This window comes from Acipenser ruthenus, chromosome 13 (genome assembly GCF_902713425.1).
Source record: "Acipenser ruthenus chromosome 13, fAciRut3.2 maternal haplotype, whole genome shotgun sequence".
Lineage (NCBI taxonomy): Eukaryota > Metazoa > Chordata > Actinopteri > Acipenseriformes > Acipenseridae > Acipenser > Acipenser ruthenus.
Genome location: NC_081201.1, coordinates 5,077,826 through 5,101,132, shown reverse-complemented (window position 1 = coordinate 5,101,132; position 23,307 = coordinate 5,077,826). Strand labels below are relative to the sequence as shown.

Genomic DNA, 23,307 nt, shown 5'->3' with positions numbered 1-23,307 from the left:
TTTCAGGGTAATGTTATTGATTTGATGCCAGAATTATCATTTCCGCAGCAACTGAAATATAGTGTTTGACATAATGGGAACGCTGTGTCTACTTTTAAAAGGGTTCAGTATTTTACCGGCAAATGCAAATTGTCAGGATGTGAGCTTTGAGAAAGTGCTTGTCAGCTGGGATCTGGGTGGGAGAAATATTGTCTCCCAATCTGGTGATTACCTCTTGGGCTCGTGTTTTTTAATGCAAGTGATTGCATCCACAGGAGTCCACCTATTCACAAGATAAATAGTCCTTATTTTTTTTCTGCCACCTTACAAGTTCATTGCTGTATTTTTAATCACCTTAACTGGTGTCGGAGAACAGACTACATCATTTTGAAGCACAAATTGTAGATAGCTAGCTTTATCGCTCTGTCGCTGTAACTCCCATGCCATTACCATCATAGAAACCCTTTCACATGCCTTCAGCACAATGCTGGGCTGCTTTCAATGAGCTTGGCTATGCTTTCTAACGCTTTCACTCTGCTATACTGAACTATGCTGCAGTGAGCTCTTAGAGCTAACACATTTTTAGTTTCACATGGGCTGTTTGTACAGTATAAACAAACCCTGTAATATCATGTGCACAATCCCTTAGGCCTTTGGCTTAAGCTAGCAGACTTGAAGAGGATAATACAAGCTTGTTTCTTGCTGCTTCAATTACCTGTTCAGTGGTGACAGGGCATCACTGCAGCTGTGTTTGTGGCTATCCCCTTTTAAGAAAGTGCTGTGGGAGGCTAGCTCCAGTCTTTACTGGAATGCAATAGATGTTTAATATCATATCATTGTTTGGTACAGGTGTATAAATCATACCAGTAACAGGAATGATTCAGAAATAAAGGAAGCAATAGACACATCTCAGCAACGTTATCAGCTTGGCAGTATGTAAGGCCAACAGTAGTTAGCTTTTAATTATTAGGCCTTAAAATCTTCAAAAGCAAATATTTATCAGTTTTAAAGGGTCATGACAATTGAAGACCAACTATCGTCAATCAATATGCACATTAACTCAGACACTGAATGTGTGCACAGGATGTTTTTTCAGTAGTGTTGCTACTTTATTAGAAGACACCTCTTCCTAATAAAGCAGTCCCTACCTGTGCTATGTAGCTTTAATCATATGAAACACTGTTCATACAGTGCAACCCTACTTCATTCCAGTGGCACATCTGATATTTTTTTGTTAGCATAGGTTGATATGGACTGTAAGATGTCAGTGTATGGGAGTAATGTGGTGCTTGCCCCTTGTTTCTCCTGCCTGCGCATTCTCTGTTGTGCTTCTGTCTCTCTTTACAACCTATTAACTGTGCCTTCCCTGCCTGCACTCCAGGGAAACACCGGCCCAGAAGGCAGCCAGAGCACAGCTGCAGCATGCAATCAGATCAGCCTTACAGGTACACAGTGCACCATTTCTTCTGAAAAACAAAAAGTGCTGTGTTTCAAAACGTACAGGAGGATATTGTGTTTGCTTGTGTATCAAAGGTCAGAGAACTTGCACACATTATTTGTTTCAGCAAAAAGAGAGAAATACCGAATTTTGTGGACATCTTTTTTTTTTTTTGTAATGTCAAATTCATGGGGAAAAGTCTTTCCTTTCTGGATTTTAGAATTTTGTTTTCCCCAGAATTTCCCTGTACTTACTAGCTGGTTTTGGTCATATAGCTTGTACTATTGCAATCCAGCAAAAAACAAACAAAAAAACATACAATGGATAAAGCAATGTGCCATTAGCCACCTCCCCCTGGAGCCCCTTGTTGAGTGGAGGAGTGCCACTGCAGCCCTGACCCTGGCTCTAGCGGCTCAGCAGCAACAGTTTCAGCACTGCCTCAAAAAACACAGCAAGACTCCTGAGTAAGAATAAGAGGTGTGAGCCGGAGTCTTGCTTAAAAAAAATAAACAGCCTCCCTGGAGGAAGTGTAGTTTATAAAAAAAAAAAAGTATGGTAAACTGCGAAAAAGGAACCTAGAGGTTAATTGTATTGAGTAGCTCAGATTAAATATTTTTCGTATTCCCTTCACTGTTTATTGGATGCAGATGCGAATGACATGCTACGGTCTACTTCACTGTCGTCCTGCACAGAACTGCACCCAGTAAAGTTCCCTCTCGCTGGGGGATGACTTGCGCTTCTGTAAAGTCAATATTATAAAGGTTTCTACAGTAGCTTTGAAACATCAAAAGTTGTCAATAAAAGGATTGAGTCTCTTGAATCTCTGCAGGCTGATATCATAAGTTGCTGTTATATAAAGGTGCTTTGTGTTTCCCTGTCTTAAATAAACAATAGGGATGGATGGCATGGAAGTGTTTTACATGTCTGCTTTGTCAGAAATTACAGAAGACATGGCCATCTCTGGTTTTAGACAGTTGTCTAGATTGTTTGATGGTTCAGGAGCTTGTAGTGCTGTACTAAGGAAACACAAGAAAATAAGCACATTTGTTTGGTTGTAGATTTTATAGTCAATTGCCTGTTGTCAGTTCAAATGTACTGTACAATTAATCTTGGTATGCAGGTGCACTGGTGAGAGTTTTTAAACAATCCATGTCTAAGTATGTGTTTCCAATTCCATTTCTGGAGCTGTGTACATTTAGAGAAAAACACATTACAAAATGATTGGGTAAAAAGCGAGGTCATTTTATTCACAAGTGTTATATATGCTTGTTATAATTGCCTTCTGGTCAGGAGAAAAGCGATTGGCTGGCTTTGTCTGATAGCCTTCCCTGATTAAACAGCAGGCAGCAGCTCTCCACAGCCAGGTCAGCCGATTGGGAGCACAATAACCCAGAGCACTTACTCTCCCTCACTGCTGCGGATCTCAGCTCTGTCCGTTCCCAGACACCCATCATGCACAGCTGACAGGACAGCAGGTAATTTATTTATTTGAAGATATCTGTTTATAAACAAGATGTTTCCATTCCTGTCCCATTTTCAGAGGGCTTAAGACTTTTTAATTCGGTCAAACAGAAGGAATTTAGACAGGATACCTTTGTTGTAGCATAGAATGTCTCATACAAAGGTTGATATGCTCTTGGTGTCATCAGCTGATTTAAATAGGAAGCAATGAGTTTTGAGGCCAGGTACACCTCCCTAGCACAGCAGCATAGCTCTTTACTCTCAAGCAGCTGGTAGAGCTGTTCCCTGTATAATGAGGGGTTTTATTTTTCAAAATGCTGCTGATGTTCCCATTTGCATTGAAAAGAATCGCTCAAGTATTGTGGCAGCTTGCCTACATCTGTATGTGTCTGTGAGAGAGAGAGAGAGAGAGAGAGAGAGAGACTGACAGAAAGAGAATGTAGGACACACTACAGAACAGTCAGGAAAGGCTATTTGCTTGTGGGCTGGGGAGGGGCCATTCTTTCTTCTTTCCATCAATAGGTTCCGTCATATCTCCTTAAAGTATGCAAATGAGCCCAGGAAAAGCTGCTGTGCCTCCCAGCATCCAATAAGTTATTCATGAGGCTGCATCGCGAGCACCTGATTCGAGCAGCTGCCAGTGAATGGAAATCCTATTGCAGGGCTGTGATAAGCGGCTCAAACTCACCTCCCTGAGAACAATGTCATTCATCTGAGTGCCAGACTGGCGCATTTCATTACCAGCCTCCTGTCTGAGCCTGCCTCAGTGAAATGAGCGAGAATGATCAGTATGCGCCATCACAGCACAACAACGCCTGTGACGCTACTGGTAATAACTGTTTACACCACATTAGGGTCCACAGCAGATCTGCTTACAGCCAGCGGACAGCAGAAGGGAGCAGCAGCAACAGGAGGGAGGGAGGGAGGGAGGGAGGGGGAAAATGGCAATGGCCCTTGTGTTTAACTCCTTCCAGCCTGGAATAATAATAATAATAATAATAATAATAATAATAATAATAATAATAATAATAATAATGCGTATATAAAACTATGCAAGGCAAACATCATTACGGACTGGTCTATAAACATAACAGCATGTAATGTTTTTTTTTTCTCTTCATCCACACCGCCTCTGCATTTTTAATATTACTATTTGCTCATATAAACAGTGGTTTATTGTGGACAGTTACTGCACTGCCATTTTGCTCCCTCTTCAGTATTCCCCTCAAAACCCCACTCACAAAACCACTGCACACCATTATTGAATCTCAAATGAAAAAAAAAAACACAAAACACTCTCATACAACATCAGTCCTATAGTTTTACCCTAATGCAACAGAATACCATAGCCTTATATGAGATGTCAGTCACCTGCTTCTGCAGCATGCACTGGCCTAACTGGTGTCGGGGGGATTTCAATGTCACTTTTCATCAGCTAGGAAGACGGCTCTACCTCCCCCCTACCGGCTTGGCTATTCTCCAGAAACACATTACACTTCCCATCGCGAGTTTGATTCCCCCTGCTGCCGGGAGTCAGACATGTGTGTGGAGTGCAGGAGTGCAGGAGACAGCAGCCTGGACACAAAATATTTTCTCACCATTTTGGTTTGCATGGACGGGTATGGAAGGCTAGCTGATCCCATGAAGCTAAGGAGGCAGAAACAATTTCAGATAACCGCTAGGGGGAACAGGAGAGAATGCGATTGGAAGACACAAGTAAAAGTCTACCATGGTTAATAATAATAATAATAATAATAATAATAATAATAATAATAATAATAATAATGAGAGATTTGCATTACAAGTGTTGGAAATACAGTGATGTGTGAGAGCTCTTCTATAGGTTTAAGACTGGCACAGCTCCTCGGAAGTCACATTTAATCATGTAAAAGGCCCACTGCTGCAGCCCTGTGTTTGAAGTGACATAATCCCAACAGTCAAAATACATGAACTGGAAATACCAGGATGGAAAAGTAAAACTATAGTGCTGCTAACCGATGCATACAGTAGCACAGAGAATGTCAGTCTGGCTTTTTACAAAGATCCTGAATTGGACCTCAAATCAGATCTTCACTTGCAAAGGATTTTCTCTTTATTAAGGCATTTGGCTGAGATGCACTTATGTATGACAATGCTTATGTATGGCATGTCGATATACTGTCACACATAATGTATTGCATTGTATTGTATTCAATCCACATAAATAGGGGTCACAGTCCAAAGTATCAGCATGCTATTGAAAACACTTGTTTGCCTGGTGTGTGTGCATGTGCATATATAGTGCTATTAAACAGACATTGTAATGCAGCACAGTCTACCTCCAACAAATGAGTCACTTACTTGTGGCAATGGAACAGGGAAATGATTTGATAAACAGAAAATCTTCTGTATTCGTTTCTGACTTCAGCCTTCTTGAGGATAGATTGCTTGTAAAGATTTTTAAATGATTCATATAGAGAGAGAGAGAGAGAGAGAGAGAGAGAGCGAGAGAGAGAGAGAGAGAGAGAGAGCAGAAGCAACACAGAGACCTCCAATTTATACTTGTCGTGAGTACCTGTATGACGGCAGTACTGTATAATGTATTACTGGAACCAATATTACGTCATTAAGGTTTTCAACTTATTCTAGATAGAATCAGCAACAGACCACAGCCTTAGCCACGCAAAGTTTTCTGACAAATATTGTACAATTGTCTTGATCATGCTAAGCCATTGGTACAGACGGTACAATGGTAGTGCAATTGATCAACAGCATATATTGGTTCATGCCACTGTCATTAATCCTTATGAAAATGTTACCACTGTGCTACGCTTGTCTTATTGTTAATAGACTATTATCCAAACTGAAGGTTTTGTAAGGGCATTTACAAAACAAAACTATAATGATTAAACATACAGACAGGAAATAATCTACTGAGAATGGGAACGTTTGCATTCATGTGTGGGAGAGCCCGTGCCTTTCTGACAGAAGACCTTCTCTCACGTTCTGAATTTCTCCCAGCTGCGGCTCGCATGGGCAGCGATTTCCAATCCTCCGGCAGCTATGGCTCCCTCGCTGTGTTTTAGTGTTGTCAGGAGGTGAGGCAGAGCGTGGCAGAGAGCAGCGATCCTGAGCAGTCACTTAAGAGACAGCGCTTCGAGAGGAGGCACGGGAGACTTGAGCATTGATGCGGCTGCCAAGCCTTTACACAGGGATTAGCCCAGTAAAACTACAGCACAGAGACTGTCCCTTGAGTTAGAGAAATCCATTCACCTTCACAGTGTTACAAGGCAGACCACCGCACTGTATCATACTAAACAAAGCGCTTGGTTAAAGCTAGGGGAGTGCAAGAAACACTTCATACTGCAGATCACTTGAATGGGATTCGCATTGGGAAATACAATATATTACAATGTTCAATGTTTCTCCAAAGGTATTCCGAACAGAGAGATCTTCAACACTAAAAGAGCCACGCTATTTAGATTCTTTTAGCAATGTTGTCTGGCAGTGCAACTTTGGCACTGCCTCCCATCTCTTGCTTTTGAACATCAGGCGTTGATTCCTGTAGTACTGCAGTAAACACATTCACAACACCTCCTGTCCTTAGATTTTAATCAGGAGAAAAATAAATACATGTTGGCACTTCCAGGACTGTCAGCACTAAGCTCAATGTAGGATTTGTTTTGGTGTTAACTATTTCAATTTTTAGAAATAAATAAATAAATAAAAACTCTTAATGTTAACACCTTTGTGTGCGATTGATTTTACTGATCTCTGCAGAATACCAAACTCTTTCCGTTCGCCTTTCATCTTTGTCACTCCATTTGCTGCTTATTATGGGCTGCAACAATAAACAGCAGCTGTTTACAGTGGCAGAGCAGCACAGAGCCCTGTCCTTGGGAGCTGCCCGGCAGAGTCAGGGGAAACATATAATTACAGGTTGCTGTATCTGCTTGTCAGAAACTGTTATACTGCAGACTGCTAACTGGTGTGCTGCCGATGTTGGGGGAAAACAAGAAGGGGCTTTGGGGAACGGCTGCTCAGCAGCTGCGGGATAAATTAGACAAAACATAGTTCAGTCGATTACATTATAAGCACTAAAGATGCTATATAAATTCACGTTGTACTGCATGTTACTTTATGTAAATTCAGCTCATTTCAGGGAAGTCGGTAGGTTATCTCCTGGATAAGGCTGCACTTATTAATTTCAGTAGCACACTTCACAATAGGCAGTATAATATTATTATTGCATGCCCACACTGTAAATCAGTAGATAAGCAGGGATTTGAACCAGTGATCCCATAGATCCCAGTCCAGCTTTATCCTCTAGTGCACAGTGTATCCCATTAGAATTCAGCAATAAAGCACGATTCAGGAGGACTTACCTGATAGATAATTGACCATGGCGATAGTTCAGCATACTGAGCCAAAGATTATGGGATCCAACTGTGAGCCTCAGATGTGATTTCCTCTTGTATTAGTGCACTGCAGTGTGACATGGTAAACCTATAGTAAAGTGTGGTAAAGCCTAGTGGAGCCTTGGTAAATTAAAGACAAGCAAGAAAAGTCATGGTAAATGCATGTTATTTGCATGCCACATTTTCTTGCAAATGTACTGTGGTTAATATGGGTTCCACTACAACTATTCATAGAGAGGTCCTTTGTAAAGGGTAGTCTCTGTGCATGGAAATTCACTAATCCCACAGCACCTTATCACTTGAGAGATCTGCTTATAACACTTATAACAGGCAGTCTGCGAGTGAGCTGGTGATGGATGCTTGTGTTTGACCTGTTAATAGCGAGTTGTTGAATAGCCCTGCATGCCGTTTGTTTGTGTGATTCTGTAGCTGCTGTTGCTTCCAGCAACAGGGTACTGCTGTGAACACCATGCTGCAGCTCCGCTAGCTCAGGGGTTTCTCAGCCAGCCTCCATGACAGAAGTTCATTTATAATCTTGTCATGTGTGTGTGAGTGTGTGCGTGTCCTGGTGGGCGATCGAGTGCGTGTGAGTGTCAGGGAGTGAGTGAGTGCGCCACTGTTTTGTTTGTCAGGAAAACACTTCTAGGCTGTTGTTAAAAAAGATATTCTGCAATGAAAAATTATAGAATAGCATATTGCAGGTCAGATTGATAGAGAAATTGATTGTTGACAACTATCAGAAGAGACAGTCAAAAGGATTAGGGTTAGCGAAAACTAATATACTAATGACTGAGAATTGCTGAAAATGACAACAAAATACATTGGGGGAAAAAATGTATACATATATTGAATACCTTCAGTATGAGTGCTGTTCAGTGTTCCATAAATATTAATTTATGTAAATGTACAATAAAATTTTTTTTTAAAAAACTCAGCACTGCTACATAACCCTAGGCTTGTTGTTCTGTGTAGTTTAAACCAATTAACCTCCACAGTCATAGAGATTAAACAGTAACACCAACATAAATTACAGTATATTACCCACTGTCCTGCTCATCTTGCCCTGCTCACCACCTGCATTCCATGTTTGGGTGTTTAAACCCAATAACCTGCAGCCTATGAGTCATCACGATGATCAGTAATTTTCTTCTTGGTCCTTTGCCATTCCTTAAGTATTAATGGTGTCCGGGCATACAGGAGCTCTGGATGATACAATGCACTCACTACCATGCACATTTTAGGCTCTGATAAATCTTTGCTTTTATCTACTTTAATGCCAACTAACAGTTAACTGCTCTGGGACATATTTACTGCACAACTGATCATGTGACGTGTCACTTGGATTAGCTCCTTTGCTTTGCATTACCTAGTTATGATGTGCCTGCTTTATCTGCCAATAAAGAGGCTGCATCCTGCAATATATAAAAATAGAACCGTGAGCCCAGAGTCATGTGACAGAATATGAACCCACAGACAGTCATCAGTTTTCACCCTGGGACCTTGCAAAAAAACAGAAAGCAACATTTTAGAGCTCTGTGTAGCCAGGATGTAAATAGAACCACGTCAAGCAATTTATCATTGTGACTACGCCAAATAAGCATAGGCTATGGTGCTAATGCAATTTGACTGTTTCTTCCTTCTTCAGGGTCTTAGTGAAAATGTTACAGCATTTAATAACGATACGGCATTTAATGCTGAGTGATTGATTGAACTACAAAACTGGAAGCCTGGTATTCTCTGTCTGAAGGTTCGGAATACCGCTACTGTAGGAAATTTGACGCCACATAAAAGAATACTCTTGTTTTAATGCTGATCCCTTTAAACAAGCGATTGGTAATCTTACTTGAATCTTAAATAAATGAATGCATGCTATAGTATTTCTGACACTCCTGTACCTAAGATTTAAAGGGTTAATTTGGGTAGAAAGGGGGCCTGCCACCTTGAGGGCAGAGAGAGCAGTGCAATCCATCAGTTTAATGCATTTGGCTCTTCAGATAGCCGAGTTGCCCATTGTTCTAGATTGTGTGGTTATGTGACAGGGACAGCGGTCCTTGAGCAGCAGTTTTATTTATATATCCCAAGGGTGCGAGGCTGTGCTGCATCGCATTGCGGATCCAAATCTCAGCCTTGCATCTGCCGTCACATCATCCAGGGTCAGCCGCTGCCTGCTTCTCCCCCATCTCCAGTCTCCAGTCTCCAGTCTCCAGCCTCCAGCGCGGACACACAGGTGTGATTGAAAATAAACGAGTGCTGCTGACAGCGCACATTCTAGAAACGTCATTACTCACCGTTGATAGAAATCAGAGATTATGGCAAAAGCTAACATTGGCAGGCTGACAATTTAGTAGGCTTTAATCTGCCCAATTATGAGCATGTTGATAGCTTTTGTTTTGATAAGACAAAGTCTTTCAAGTCTTTTTTGGCAACCTGCTTTCCTGCTTTTTTGGGGGGGAGATAGGAAGAATGCTGATGCAACTGTAACCCATAGAAAAGCAAATATTAAAACAAGTAACAGTAGACATGGCTAAACATACTTTTTAGTCTGAAAACTCATGCGATAGAGTATTTATTAACACAGACAAACCAACACTACAATATGCAAGTTAGTTGCCCTCCGTTAGACGAAACCAAAAACAAAAAAAAGCAAGTGGAGGCTGGGTAGGAGGAAGCGAACTCTGACGCACAGCGGTGACGTAGCGGATTGAGGTAAGATATAAATCCTTTCCTTGCCTTATCATTGGACGTATTGTTTATCGAGAGACGAATAAGAAACTAGCTATTGAATTGACAATTTAGTCTGTTATCAGAAGCGCCTAAAATATGATTGATTGTTACGTGATTTGACCTAAGATTAAAGTGAGTTCCCTGCCAGAACCACTGCTGTGTTTAATTTCCCTGAAGACAATTACTTTATACTCCATAAACACCCTTGGGAAATCTTTCTTCAGCAATGCCTTATGTTCCTCAAGAGGTGAACAATCCATATGCATCTCTTAAAGCTGCTGTGTAACTCATATGCATATTCAGTTTGTTGGGTTACTGTTTACATTTTTTTCGGTGCACAGTATATCTTTTGGCTGAACAGTTTGTTTACATTCCATAAAGGAAGTTTCCACTATGAACACGAAAACTGCCTTATAACCTATTATTAAAAATATTTATCATTTTAAAATGTTGATCCCAAAAACGAGTAATGCTTTGGTTACTTGTTTAACTGCTGTCTGCGAAGATCAATTGAATGAGGCATTGTTTATTAAATGTATTCTTCAAATTTAAGTCAATATAGTGACACATCACCAATTTGAATAGGCAACCCACTGGCATAGCCTTGAAGCAAGATGTGCAGGCAATATATTTACAATACAACAATAGTCCAGTAGGTGGCTGTTAGATTAAAGGCTTTTTAATAAAATAGCTGGGTGTAGGTTACAAGAATAAAACCTGTAAAGATGTTCTCCAGTTCACAGATTATATTGATGGTCACCATTGCCAACCAGCGAGTGGAAGCCTTTATTATTAGACCTAAAAAGTCCAGATTAATACAATACTCAGATAGTGCTGAAATAGACATGTTTATTAGCAGGTATTCACTATGGAACAACCTTCAGCTTGAGACAGGCAATGAAGAGGACAGGTATTAGTTGTCCGTGTTTTTTGCCCGCTTCAGTGAGTGCGATGATCAGAATTCCTGTCAGACTCTAACTCTTCTAAAGGAAGCTGCCATCATGCTCATTGAAGAGTATATTAAAATGCTAATCACGGGTATCAAACAGTACTCCTAGTGAAAAAAAAAAAAAAAATCTATTATGCTTTCAACTATAAAGCATTTTGTAATTTCTAGTACAAGCAGATTGTTGATGATTATTAAAAGAAAAAAAAATGTTGCAATCCCATTAGAGCCCCAAATAATTTGCATATTTCAAGGTCATAAATATGTAGAACAAAACGAGGGCAAAGCAACCTTTGAGAAGCGTGTTGGACCGTGTCTGAATTCCTTCCAGGAGTATTCACTATTCCCACCCAACTGCTCTGCCATACATAATAAAGGGGATGACGGCAAAGTAAATACAGGGTGGAGCATTAGAGCCTTATGGGGTTCAGGCTTCAATGAAACCGAGGCAGGGAAATAGAGAAAAGTAATTCCTGCCAAATGGATGATGAGATCAAGAGAGGCCTCTGCATTCAGTGCATGCCTGATTATCCACCATAAAGCTTAACAAGCAGATTCCGCCTTCCCTGCACACAGATAGCTTCTTAAACAGCACAGCGTTCCTCGTCACAAAGAAGCAGCTACCACTGCACTTGTGACAATGGACAGCTTAATCAGGAATTATAATAAAGCCCCTAAACATGCCCAATTTGCAGCTTGTTTTATTTATTTTTTTGTTAAATTGGCATATAGTGCTTGCACTTTGAAGGCTTTAGTTAGCCAGGAGGACAGGATCTGTCTTTATCAGATGCAAGAGACACAGTTAGTGCCTTTATTCTGCAGCAAAATGACTTGCATAAAGCCAGGACCTTTTAGACAACAGAGCGTAGAAAACTCCTCTATAGTGACCATACTGTATCACAGTACTCTTCACTGTGTATTGTTTATGTTGTTCACTGGTACACAGAGTACAGTTGCATATCCCTAGAAACTTCAGTTTGATCGTCTACTGGTGAAAGATAGGAGATGGAGGACAATAAATTCTGGAAAACAAAAGGTTAAAAAAACTAACAATACAGACGGTTTATCAACACAAGCTGTAAGGTGTTTTGCCCTACATGCAACATTTTCAGCTGACAACGGCAGTAACTTACTGCTTTTTTTTATAATAACACTTCTAAATTAAGCTTGGTCAAAATATAATGTTTAGTCTGCTTATAAAAAAAATATATATTTGTTAACCTAAAAACTAGATGATATTAGGTGCGTTTGCACTAGCGTTCCGGAATCTTTCCGATAAGATTCTGGGACAGTCCTTAACGGAACGGTGCGTTCACACTTGCTTGAAACAGCAGGGGGTACTTCTCACAGGAGCAGACTCTGAGCATGCGTACTTTGATAGGGAAAGAAGAAAAAAAAAGAAGCTGACGCCCTGCTGTAGTGACAGATTTTTCTGATGCCCATTTAGTGCTCGTTGAATCCTGTCTTCTTTCCAGATAGATATTAAAACCCTGCTTTCTTCATCAGTGAAGTTGCACAAGCATCCTTCCGACATTATTTCCGAAATCTGTAATACAATACAATTAGGTTTAGCCAGAAGTTTCTACACATCGAAAAATGTAAACTACATAACACTGTTAATTGATATATCAAACATATTATCAATACTTAATGTAAAAAATATAGAAATGCGTTACACTTTTTTAGATGCTTTGAGTTGGAGCTGGAGTTGTGCTATCTTTCCAGAATCCGTCCTCAGCGTGTTTACACTGAAACAAAGTGACCAGAATCCATCCTCTTGTCCACTCAGTCCAGAATACGAACTCAGCATTTGAGAGGATAAGAGGACGGATTCCGGAACGTGCTCAGTAACGTTTACACGAGCAAAAAGGTGACCGGAATCCGTTCTCTTATCCTCTCAATCCGGAATATTTGTGCCAGTGCAAACACACCTATTGTTTACCTAAATGATTTTTAAAAATCAACATACTTATTGGTGGTATTGGGTCTGAAATGTTTTTTTTTTTTTTGCTTCTTAACAACATAACTCTGTACCATCAAGTTACCTCATTTTTATTCTTCAATTGAAATATTTTGCAATGTGAAGCTTATGTACTTCAGGTCTTACCAAAGATTGCATTTAGCATATTACCTTGGCTATTGACAAAATGAAAAACTGACAACCAATTTCTTAGTAGCTTTTTTTTAATCGGGTACTGTATATTCTTTAATAAGCTGAGAATATTTGTAACCTTCTGTGAGTAAACACGGAGCTTGAAAACAACAAGAAGCAGTTCCACGTCAGTCCTTTAATAAGAAAGAAGAAAGCACAGTAAATGTAAACATGCTGGGCTGGAAGTAATCATGAATTCTGTTTTGTTTGTAGAAGCTGGAGTTGGAGTCATGCAGTCCTTCAGAGAAAGGAGTGGTTTCCATGGCAACCAGCAGTGCTACCAGCAGGAGGCACATGAATTATCACGCCTTGAGAATTACAGGCATCATCAGAGCCAGACGAGACAGGGCTATGAGGCGCATGCTCTTGCAGCAGCAAAGGACTGTTACAGCCAGCAAGTCTACCCTGGCTACAGCAACAGCACCGGTGCAGATAAGCAATACAAAGGAGCAAAAATCCCAACCCAGCATCTGCAAAACAGCTCGTCCTTGACTGGCTACAGCAACCACCTCACCAATGCGTATTCAGCCCAGTACGTAAGCGAGGGACACCTGCAGCAAAAGTGGGAAGACTCCTCACATTTACCCCAGTATGAGCAGGAGCTCGTAGGAAGGCTGGAGTCCCCCACCAGTGGTGGTCAGTACCTTGAGCAGAACTTACACCCTGTATCCAGGAGCCAGTGCTCCCACTCTACCCAGCAGAACCCCCCAGTTTATACCACCCATCACCAGCAAAAGGTCCAACAAGACACCTCCACCTCCGCTATGACGTACACACAAGGCTCCCTCCACTTTCCTCAGCACTCCCAATCGCTCTCCTCCTCAACTCCTTCCTACACCGTGGTGGACAAATGCAACCAAACTAGTCACTGTTACAAAAACTATGCCATGCCTTCCAATTCCCAATACAACAGGCAGCTTGGGAGTGGCACTATCAAACAAGGTGGCTACAGAGCCCAGACTAATTATAGCTACCAGTCGACTCCTGCAAGAGTTGGCTATGAACAGCAAGCTCCCCTGCAAGCAATGCCCAATACCCAGGACAACCTTTCAAAGTACCAACATTATAACCAACCCCAGCAGAACTACTGCCTGACAGACATCTCTGTGAGGTCTCCCGAGCAGTATTACCAAAACTGCAGCCCCAGTTCAAGCCAATCCCCGGCTAGATCCGTTGGGAGATCTCCCTCCTACAGTTCCACGCCTTCTCCCTTAATGGTCAACCCAGAGACCTTCCAGTACAACCAGCCACCCATCACTACAGGGGCTTCGTCATCCACTGGCATCAGAGACCAGAGTCTTTTGATTCCCTCTCACACCCACTCTTCCAATCTCAACCCTCAACCGACCAGTTATGCAGGATCTCTCAAGGACAGATTTTCAGAGAAGCTTCTCTCCAACCCCAGCCTTTGGAGCCTCAATGCACTGACTTCTCAAGTCGAGAACATTTCTAATAATGTCCAACAGCTTCTGCTTTCCGAAGCTCTTGTCTCCAACAAGAAAGGTGGAAAACGGACCCCTAAAAAAACAGAAGACTATCAAGGTCAGCTGAGAGCTGTGGAGGATGGGTCTGAGGTGCAGCTAGCCACACCAGCGTCCGAACCTTTCAGCACTCCTCAGTCAGTCCACACAGAGATGCAAGAGGGAGAATACTCAAGCAGTTCTGAAGAGCAACTTGAGAGGATCTATTACATGTGCAGTCAGAACAGTCCAGCCCGGACAACAAACAACTCACAGGTTATCCTCGAAACTGTATCTTCAGATTCTGTGACTTCACCTGACAATATGTCAGCCAAATCTGACGACTCTCTGCACAGTGGTGAACCAGGAGAACATTTTACAACCTTACTGAAGAAGAACCTAGGCAATGAGAAGTCTCCAACAAGCCAGTCTGCCTCCAGTCCTCTGAAGCAAGAGGAGAACGCTGCCGCTGCCATTATCAAGGAGAACTTCGAAGAGTCAGCTTGGCCTGATAAGACAAGAGCAGAAAAGGAAGAAATAAATGAGCCTCTACTCACAGGTGATGAGAAGGGTGACATCTGTGTGGTAGACCAAGGAGGCTGGCTGGAGGAAGAGAAATACCCAGCGTTCTTTCATAAATTAAGCAAAGTATTAATAAACAAAAGCTATCCCAATAGCATGGAGCAGAAAATATATCAGGACATGCAAATCCAGTATGTGACAGATGAGAGGGAAGACTGTGAGAAGCCCTCAAGCCCTGCTGAGTTTCACTGTGGGACGGCTGCAGGCTCTGATGTGGATGCTGAAATGTATAATTCAGACTTTCCTGCAGAGTTAAACGTTGCAGGTAAAGCTGTGCAGTTCAACTGGAGCAACGACCTTGTACAAGAGCAATATTTAACCATGAAAGAGGAAGTCTCCAATTATTCCAAATTTAATTCCGGAGTCGAAGTATTTGAAGAAAAGCTTTCAGCAGCTGAGGAGAACCTGTACATTGAGGAGTGCTCTGTCCAGCTGTCAGAATCAAGTAAACCTGCTGTGATAAAGGACAAGCATAGCTCACTATTACCTGAAGAGACATTCAAGCACCAAGTATGGATGCAGGAGTCTGCAGAATGCAGTAGTCCAGAAGAAGACCAGGATAGGGGAAACCAGATCCCAGAACCTAAAGAAACGTTTTTTGAGTCAATTGTCCAAGAGGCAGTCTTTTCTAGCACGGAAAGATCAGTAATACGCGATGTCTCACCTCAACATCCTTCTAAGACATCAGTTTTAGTGACCCCCGATGAAACTACACCTTTGTCCCAGACAAGTGACAACAGTGATCTAGAGGACAGCATGATACTTGCCCATGACATACCTCTCTTAGCCGTTCAGTCAGTGATTCACTCTGCCTCATCATGGGCTGATACCCCTCCCTCTTCAAAAAAATGGGATGAAGAAATAGAACTTGGAACTGACTGTCTAGATGAAGTGCCAGAATCCTTTGAATCAGAGTCACTCAATGCACCAGCAAAGCTCAATGAATTAAACAGAAAACATGATGAAGAGAAAACCAACCAACCGGGAAGATTAATGCACACAAGTGTTAGAATTAGGAGGCTTTCTAGTCTGGTAGGAGAGGGGCTGCCAACGGCTCCACAAGTGATCAATATGTCATCTAGTAAATATACAACTTCAGCAGACCAGACAGAAGCAACTAGCAACAATCTGTCTAGTCAGATACCTAAAAGTTTTGCAGAGAACCCGCCATCAAGGATGTGTACTCGATCTTTCACAGCGCAGGGTGTCCCCAAGGCTTGTGTGCATATAAAAAGACAATCAGCCCCTAGCCTCCCTAAGACAGCTTCCTCAAAAGACCTTCTTTGTCACCCTACGGACATGCTTTCCAAAATCAAGTGCTTGAAACACAAAGGCCTAAAATCTATTGAAGGTTGCATTAAGGGCAAAAGGAGTCTGAGTGAGTGCTGCCCGAATGGGGAAGGCCAGGATGGCACCCAGAGTATATTGCCACTGCTAAAAGAGCAAAGGCCAATGGTATTGAGGTCAAGAAAACAAAAGCAAGAGAAGCCACTGAAAGAAAAAGTAAAAGAAAAAAGAATGCCCAATCTCCTGCCTAGGAAGCTTAAAACACCACATAAGCAGAAGGCTGTCTTTCTGAAAGGTAAGGCACGAGCAAGCCCTAAACAAAACACAGCTGACTCCCATCGAAAAGTGATGTACAGAATAAAAAATAAAACTGAAAAGCCAGCCGAGAATCTGTTATCCGCCCTTAAGAGGAAGTCCAACGGCTGCTCACCCATCCCTGTGAAACGACACAGAGGTGTGAAACAGGGAAAGGGTGAGGCGCTCCTGGACCCATTAAATAACAAAGAGGTGGTGGCAAAAACTCCCAATAAGAAATCTCAGAGGGGAGCCCATTTCAAAACCTCTTTAAACAGTTACCTTACCAAAGAATTGCCTCTCGTTGTCTCAAGTGTTACCCCTTGCGTTCAGGCTCAGTACCCTGCTAAGACTAAATATCTACCCCCAAGGAAAGGCAGGGGCCTTAAATATGAAGCCATGGTGCAGAAGATCACATCTCCAGGCTCCAAGAAGAATGCCCCTAGCACTTACGCAGAAAATACAGTGGCTAATCCAACAACTGCATTGCAGAGTCATGAAGAGAATGAGCAAATAAAGGAAGCACAGCAGCTGAAACCAAGGGCTGATGCAGAATCACAGAATGTGATTGTGGAACTAGAAGGAAACAAAAGCCCTCCTTCAAAAAGAAGGCAACTGTCAGTTGGCAAGATCTGTGTAAGTAGGAGCCAAATTGCCTCAGCCTTTGAAACAGAAGTGAATTTAGTTGTTGGACCAAGGCTAGCTAAACAAAGGGCAATCAAAAACAATCACGAAATGCACATGAAACAACGGAGGAGAAGGAGAAAAGGTATTGGGTCAACGGTTCCCGAAGACAATGTTGTGGCAGACCAGCATTCTTCAACCCCTTTGCTTGCATTACCTCCCCTGGAAACAGAACTGTCAACACCCACACCAGTTACCGTAGAAACAAGCACATGTAAGAGGGTCAATCAAAGGTTATCTCATCCAAAAAAGAAACAGGTGAAATATTTAGATAACAAGAACAGGCAAAATCAAAAGACTGTTAAAAAAACAGGGACAGTCAGAAGGAATAGAAAGCATTTAGATGCAGTTAAAACCAAGGAGAATGGATGCAGGCTCAAGAACCAACATAAAAAACAACGTGCTCCAATAGTAGAAGACAAGGAGCCTGAGATCCGATTAAAATATGTGTCATACAAACCTCAGAAAAACGAAAACAAGCCACCTCAGTTCTGTCCTTATATTCACATTGACAAGTCAAAAGAGTTGTCTTCTATATGTAACATTGTTAACAGGCCTGAAGAGGCATGTCAGCTTCTTCAGACAAGGAAAAATAATTCACCAAGGATAAAGAACTCTGTAGCAGTTGCCAAGGTGATACCAAACTCTTCTGTCATGCAGCAGGGTCCTTTGATAAACAAGAATCTGATTGATAGATGTCTAACTTGCTGCCTGTGTAGAAAGCCTGCAAATTACAGAGAGCTGGGAGACCTCTGTGGGCCATACTACCCAGAGGACAGCATTCCAAGAAAAACACAATCTTTTAAGTGCAAAACAGAGTTGGGGGAGAATAGGGTGAAAATGTTATGTAGCTCTGTTCAAAGTGAGGCTACAGAGCCAGAAACTGAGAAGAGCAGCAGTAGTGTTGTCCCTGGAAGGCCCCGACGTCTTGACAAGTTACCAGGGGAACACCCCGGTGTCCGATCGAAGTTTAGGGACAGGTACCGGAAGTTGCATCAGTTTCAGGGGTACAACAGGAAAGCTGTGGACGCAGAGTCAAACCCCCTGAAAGAACAGGATTGCAGTGGGCCAGTCTCACAGCATTTGGAGCTGGAGGTAGATTCTAAAGAGCACTGGGTACATGAGGCCTGTGTAGTATGGACTAATGGCGCATTCCTCGTCGCGGGCAAGCTGTATGGACTTCAGGAAGCTGTGCTGGTGGCCAGTGAAACGGTAAACCCATTTTATAAACCTGCTTCCCTTTTTTCAACATTATGAACCTTTCTTGAGAAACAAGTTATGTGCTCTTAAGACTTAAGAGCCTGTCGAGAACATTTGAAGCTGTTTGTGTCTAGTTCTGCAAAATAAATGTTGTTTTTTTTTGTTGTTTTTTTTTTTCTGGACCGAAAATGAGACCTGATGTGCAATATACAGGGTGGTTCAGAAGTCACTGGACAAATATAATAGACACGTTGATTGATGGATAAACATTGAACTTACAGGTATGGTTCATTCTCTACTTGTCCAGTGACTTTTCAGTCCCCCAGTGGACAAGTTTGAACTGTATCTGTAACTTGTGTTACAATGTTTATCCCATTTGTCTAGTGACTTCTGAATCACCCTTTGTATTTCCCCTTGTCTTTTTGTCCCTACTTCACTCCATTTTTTATCTTTATCTAAAACGTTTTCTACATTCTCCATCAGTGCTGTTTAACACCTGCACATGGTGGTTTTTCATGTCACAAAGGGACTTTTCTTCTGTCAGTTAAACCATTCTATCCCATTTTAAATTGAATTCATATTACACATTGCACTAGACATCTGTTCACTCCACATTCCAAACCCTTTATTAACATGGTGTGATCATCTATTATCTTTCTGTCTCGTCTGTTAATTCATTATTATTCTTCCTTATTATTTCAGAACTGTTTGAAATGCCTGGAATCTGGGGCCACAGTAGGCTGTTGTTCGAAAGGATGCACGCAGAAATTTCACTACGTCTGTGCCAAAGATATGGGTAAGTATTTCTTCGACTGCTGGAGCTGTTAATATCCTGTTCTATGTCTACAGTCAAACAGAATTCCTGGATAGGGCAGGAGGTTCTGTGTATATTAAGTTTGGATTAGGGTTAGCAGCTTGAAAATGTTTGCAATGCATGTTGCATTTTTAAAAACATGATGGTCTTTAATTTTAATTTGTTTAGTTCAATTTATTAAATCTGTTTTATTTAACCAAGTAATGTATTATTACTATTATTATTCATTCATTAAAAAAACAAACTGTATATGCCTTATATATTATATATATTAGGCATCCAACTAATTTTTGTATTTTTTCTTTAGGCTGCCTGTTGAGGGAAGAAAATTTCTCATTGAAATGTCCTAAACATAAGGTAAGAATTGTACTAAAATGCACTATACAGGACACAGCTTACTCTTGGTCTTAATAAGAGTATTGCTGAGATGCTGATGGAAAAATCATTCCCCAGGTCATGCATACTGTACTGTTCGTTAGTTAGTTAGTTAGTTCTGTACTATGGCAGTTCTAAAAATGTACTGTACTACAGATTTTTTATTTACCTTTAATTAATATGATTTTTTATTGAACATGGTACCAATTGCAGTTTCTTTAAATATGATTTTTCCTCCAAGCATCTTCTAAAGGGAATGTTGCCTATCCTATATTCTGTCTGATAATAAAAAGTGACTGATGCAATATGTGAAAGCCTGAGAAACGATCAATACTGACTATGCTCAAACATTCCCACTGAACCAGATACTTGACACGGGAGGGTTCCTTTCAAAGGGGGCTCAGTCATATCAAGGCTGTGAAGTCCAGGGAAGGATAACTGGCTGAACTACAGTAATGAAAGGGGAAAAGTCTGTCTAGATGTCAATAGGTAAAAGGGAAAATCTTTCTTCTGACACAAGATTTTATTCTTTGGCATCCGTCTCACTGTACTATGAAAGAAAGAAAGAAAGAAAGAAAGAAAGAAAGAAAGAAAGAAAGAAAGAAAGAAAGAGCAGATAAACCAAGGAAGACATTAGGAATTTGGACTTGGCTATTGAGACACTACGAAACAGAACTTGAAACATTTTGTGATTTCCAATCACTGTGTTTTAGACAGAGAATGACACCTTTGCTTATCTTCAGTTTGGACAACTTGCTGACCGTTTATGAATTATTGACCGACCCTTGATTTACAATCTGTGTCAAGAATGGACTTTAATCGCTCTTGGGTATCTATTTGTATGTGTTTTCAAAGCAGATTGATGACCATAGTAGGTCCCTTGCAGTATTTGATGGAGACAATTCTACAATGCAGTGCCGTAAAGGGATACTTCTTAGCATTTTATAATCCTTCACAACTTTTCATTAGTGTTAGTATTATTTCACTCCTCTTCAAATCATTGTAATCAAAGTTCTCATTTTTGCTTCATTTCTTAAGCTGGTAATTTTGTGATTCAGCCCATGTACCACGTGGCTTAAGATGTGCTGCTAAAGCATGTGAAAATAACATCCGAACAGCCTGTGCTGGTGAAGCAGAGAGCAGCTCTTCTACTCTTTTAACCAGCCCCCTCTGAAAAGAGTGAACCAGATCAGAAATCAGTTTGATGAGTTTAAAATACACACTGATGAAAACGATTTCTTCATAAACGTAATAATAAGGGAGGTGGGAGAAAATAGCATGAAAGATAACGAAGAGGCTAGCAATATGGAGTACCGTACATGTCATGCCACGTTTCCAATGCAGACGGCTGACTTTTTAATGGGAGTGTTTTCAGACATCAAAGTCTCTCACCCTGCCTCCGTTTTCTGATTGTGTGTGGGTTTTTCTTTCCTAGGGCGTGTGAACCCTGCTAGTTCTGCTGAAAGGGAAGCAGCCAGGCTTGTGAATATCCCCTTCTATGCAGTGCATCAAAGGACATCCATCCTTGCATAGACAACTAAATATGGATTAGAGCTTAATGCTTCACACCACCTGATTATACAAAATCCAGCCCGTAGCAGCACTGCAGCAATGCTGTTAACGCAACAGTATTTTCATTACATAAATGCAGCAGATTTCTTTTTTCTCTCTCACTTCTTATTCACAGGCAATGCTTCATGTCTTCATCCAGTGTTACGTGACACAGTTTCTCTTACCAGTACCAACAGATTGTTTGATTGTTAAGGAGTGACCCTGATCTGTTAGTTGTTGCTGCACTTCAAAGAAAATACAAAGCTGGTTATTTTTTTAGGGTTTAGTTTAAAATAAAAAATACCAGCACTGTCTGTGCTCTTTTATTTCTCATTCTTTTCATGGACCGTGCACACATACTCTCACCCATGCAAAGCTCAGATCTTAAACAAGGCTGGGGGGAATAGAGAAGTTTTTGTGTCGGGAATCCCTGTACATTCTCAGGCAGTCTCTGTATCAACAACAAAGTGATTTAACTGAACTACTATTTGTGCAATGTATTTTAACGACTCCTTTTATTTTAATTAATGCAAAAATGTAAAAATGTTTGTGTTCCTTTCATTGCCACTAAAAGGGTCAAACAAGCTACTAAAGGTGCTGTTAATTTGAATCACGGTGCACTAGCCATCAGGATTTTTAATACATTTCAAGTTAGCTGTAAGTGTCCAGCAGGTGGAGCTGGTGTATATAGAGATGCTTCATGTCAGATTCAACACAAGATGCATAGCTTGTCACCTAAAGAGCCCATGGCACTCATTCCAAGAAAGCAGTGTACTGGCTAAACTCCAATATAAAACTGGATAAATTCCCACTCCAAGAAGTTTTCAGCTCTCTTGCCTCTGTAAATGGCAAATCTCTGAAATCCCTGATGCTGCCTCTCAAAGGATCTATTCAGCATACATATATTAACGTTGGAGTTAAGTGATCTATACATAAAAACAATGTTAAGAGTATTGATGCCGAGTGCCAGTATCAAACCGCTGTGCAGTGTCATTTGAAAGATAAATATTATTAGCTTACAATGCTATAAGAATTTAAACCAAGTCACATTCTCTACTGACCACCTTTTCGGAGGCTTTTGTTTGCTCTTTTGCATTCGTAAGTGCTGTTTCCATCTATACCAAGGCAAAGTAGCGACAGATTCTTGATCCTTATTGACAGTGGACTGCCCAGTCCTTGTGCATTCTGAGCAGCATTGGTTTCTAAGCTATCTTGAGGAGCTGCCTCTCTGTGACAAATAGATCTGGCCGTGGATCAGTTCATAGATCAAGCTCAGCGCTCCAGTGATACTCTCGGTATATTCTCCGCTCGCTGTCTGGTGAATTCATAACTCCCTGATTTGTATTCAGAGGAGAACTGAGATAAGCCCCATTTCTGTTCTTTATACAAAGGTCATTGCCAGAACTCAATTTTAAACCTCCCTTCAGCCAATTACAAGGTATACCAATTAGTTAATTTAAAGAATTGTGTAAGATTGAACAGAAATCTATAAAAATGAAATACAAAATAGACTGATACTGCTTATTATTATTATTATTATTATTATTATTATTATTATTATTATTATTATTATTATTATTATTATTATTAATGGTGTATATAAGTATTTGACTATGTTTAATTGTAAGATGTGATGTACTTAAATAATTGTGTATAGTATTTCTTAGAGATGTTTATTTTCTATAAAATAAATATGTTATTGCCTATAAAATGTGATTAAATGAATGAATTAAAAATGATTTTTGGAATGTTATTCTTGGTGGCCTCCCTTGTTTTAAAAGCACTGAGCAGATTTAAGTGAATGGGAAGAGCGCCCTCTTGTGGTAGACAACAGAATCTCATTCACTGTTCAGCGATCAACATTACTATGATGTCACCATGTGTGGTTGAATGATTAAAGGCTGTAAGCTGCACACTATCATTGACAAGCAAACCCAAGCTTGCTAACTTTGGTATGCCTTTT

General features: G+C 40.9%; 1 protein-coding gene and 1 long non-coding RNA gene across 4 annotated transcripts in view; one reads left to right on the top strand and one right to left on the bottom strand.

Annotated features, from left to right (window-relative positions):
* The window catches only part of LOC117418552 (retinoic acid-induced protein 1-like), a 30,330-nt gene extending 7,247 nt beyond the window's left edge, over positions 1-23,083 (top strand). For both annotated transcript variants that reach the window (XM_034031722.3, XM_059035507.1), the window contains exons 2-5: positions 13,311-18,616; positions 19,307-19,400; positions 19,726-19,775; positions 21,229-23,083. In XM_034031722.3, the coding sequence (XP_033887613.1) occupies positions 13,328-18,616; positions 19,307-19,400; positions 19,726-19,775; positions 21,229-21,237 (5,442 nt within the window). In that variant the 5' untranslated portion in view covers positions 13,311-13,327 and the 3' untranslated portion in view covers positions 21,238-23,083. The remainder of the gene's footprint in view (positions 1-13,310; positions 18,617-19,306; positions 19,401-19,725; positions 19,776-21,228) is intronic.
* LOC117418553 (uncharacterized) lies at positions 10,835-17,973 on the bottom strand. Of its 2 annotated transcripts, none has more exons than XR_009330814.1 (3): positions 17,865-17,973; positions 14,941-15,065; positions 10,835-12,491 (listed from the first exon to the last, which is right to left on the bottom strand). It is a non-coding gene; the product is annotated as an uncharacterized LOC117418553 (long non-coding RNA). The 2 variants fall into 2 exon arrangements; XR_004546820.2 differs by having other exon boundaries at positions 14,946-15,065.
* Positions 23,084-23,307: the final 224 nt, after the last annotated feature.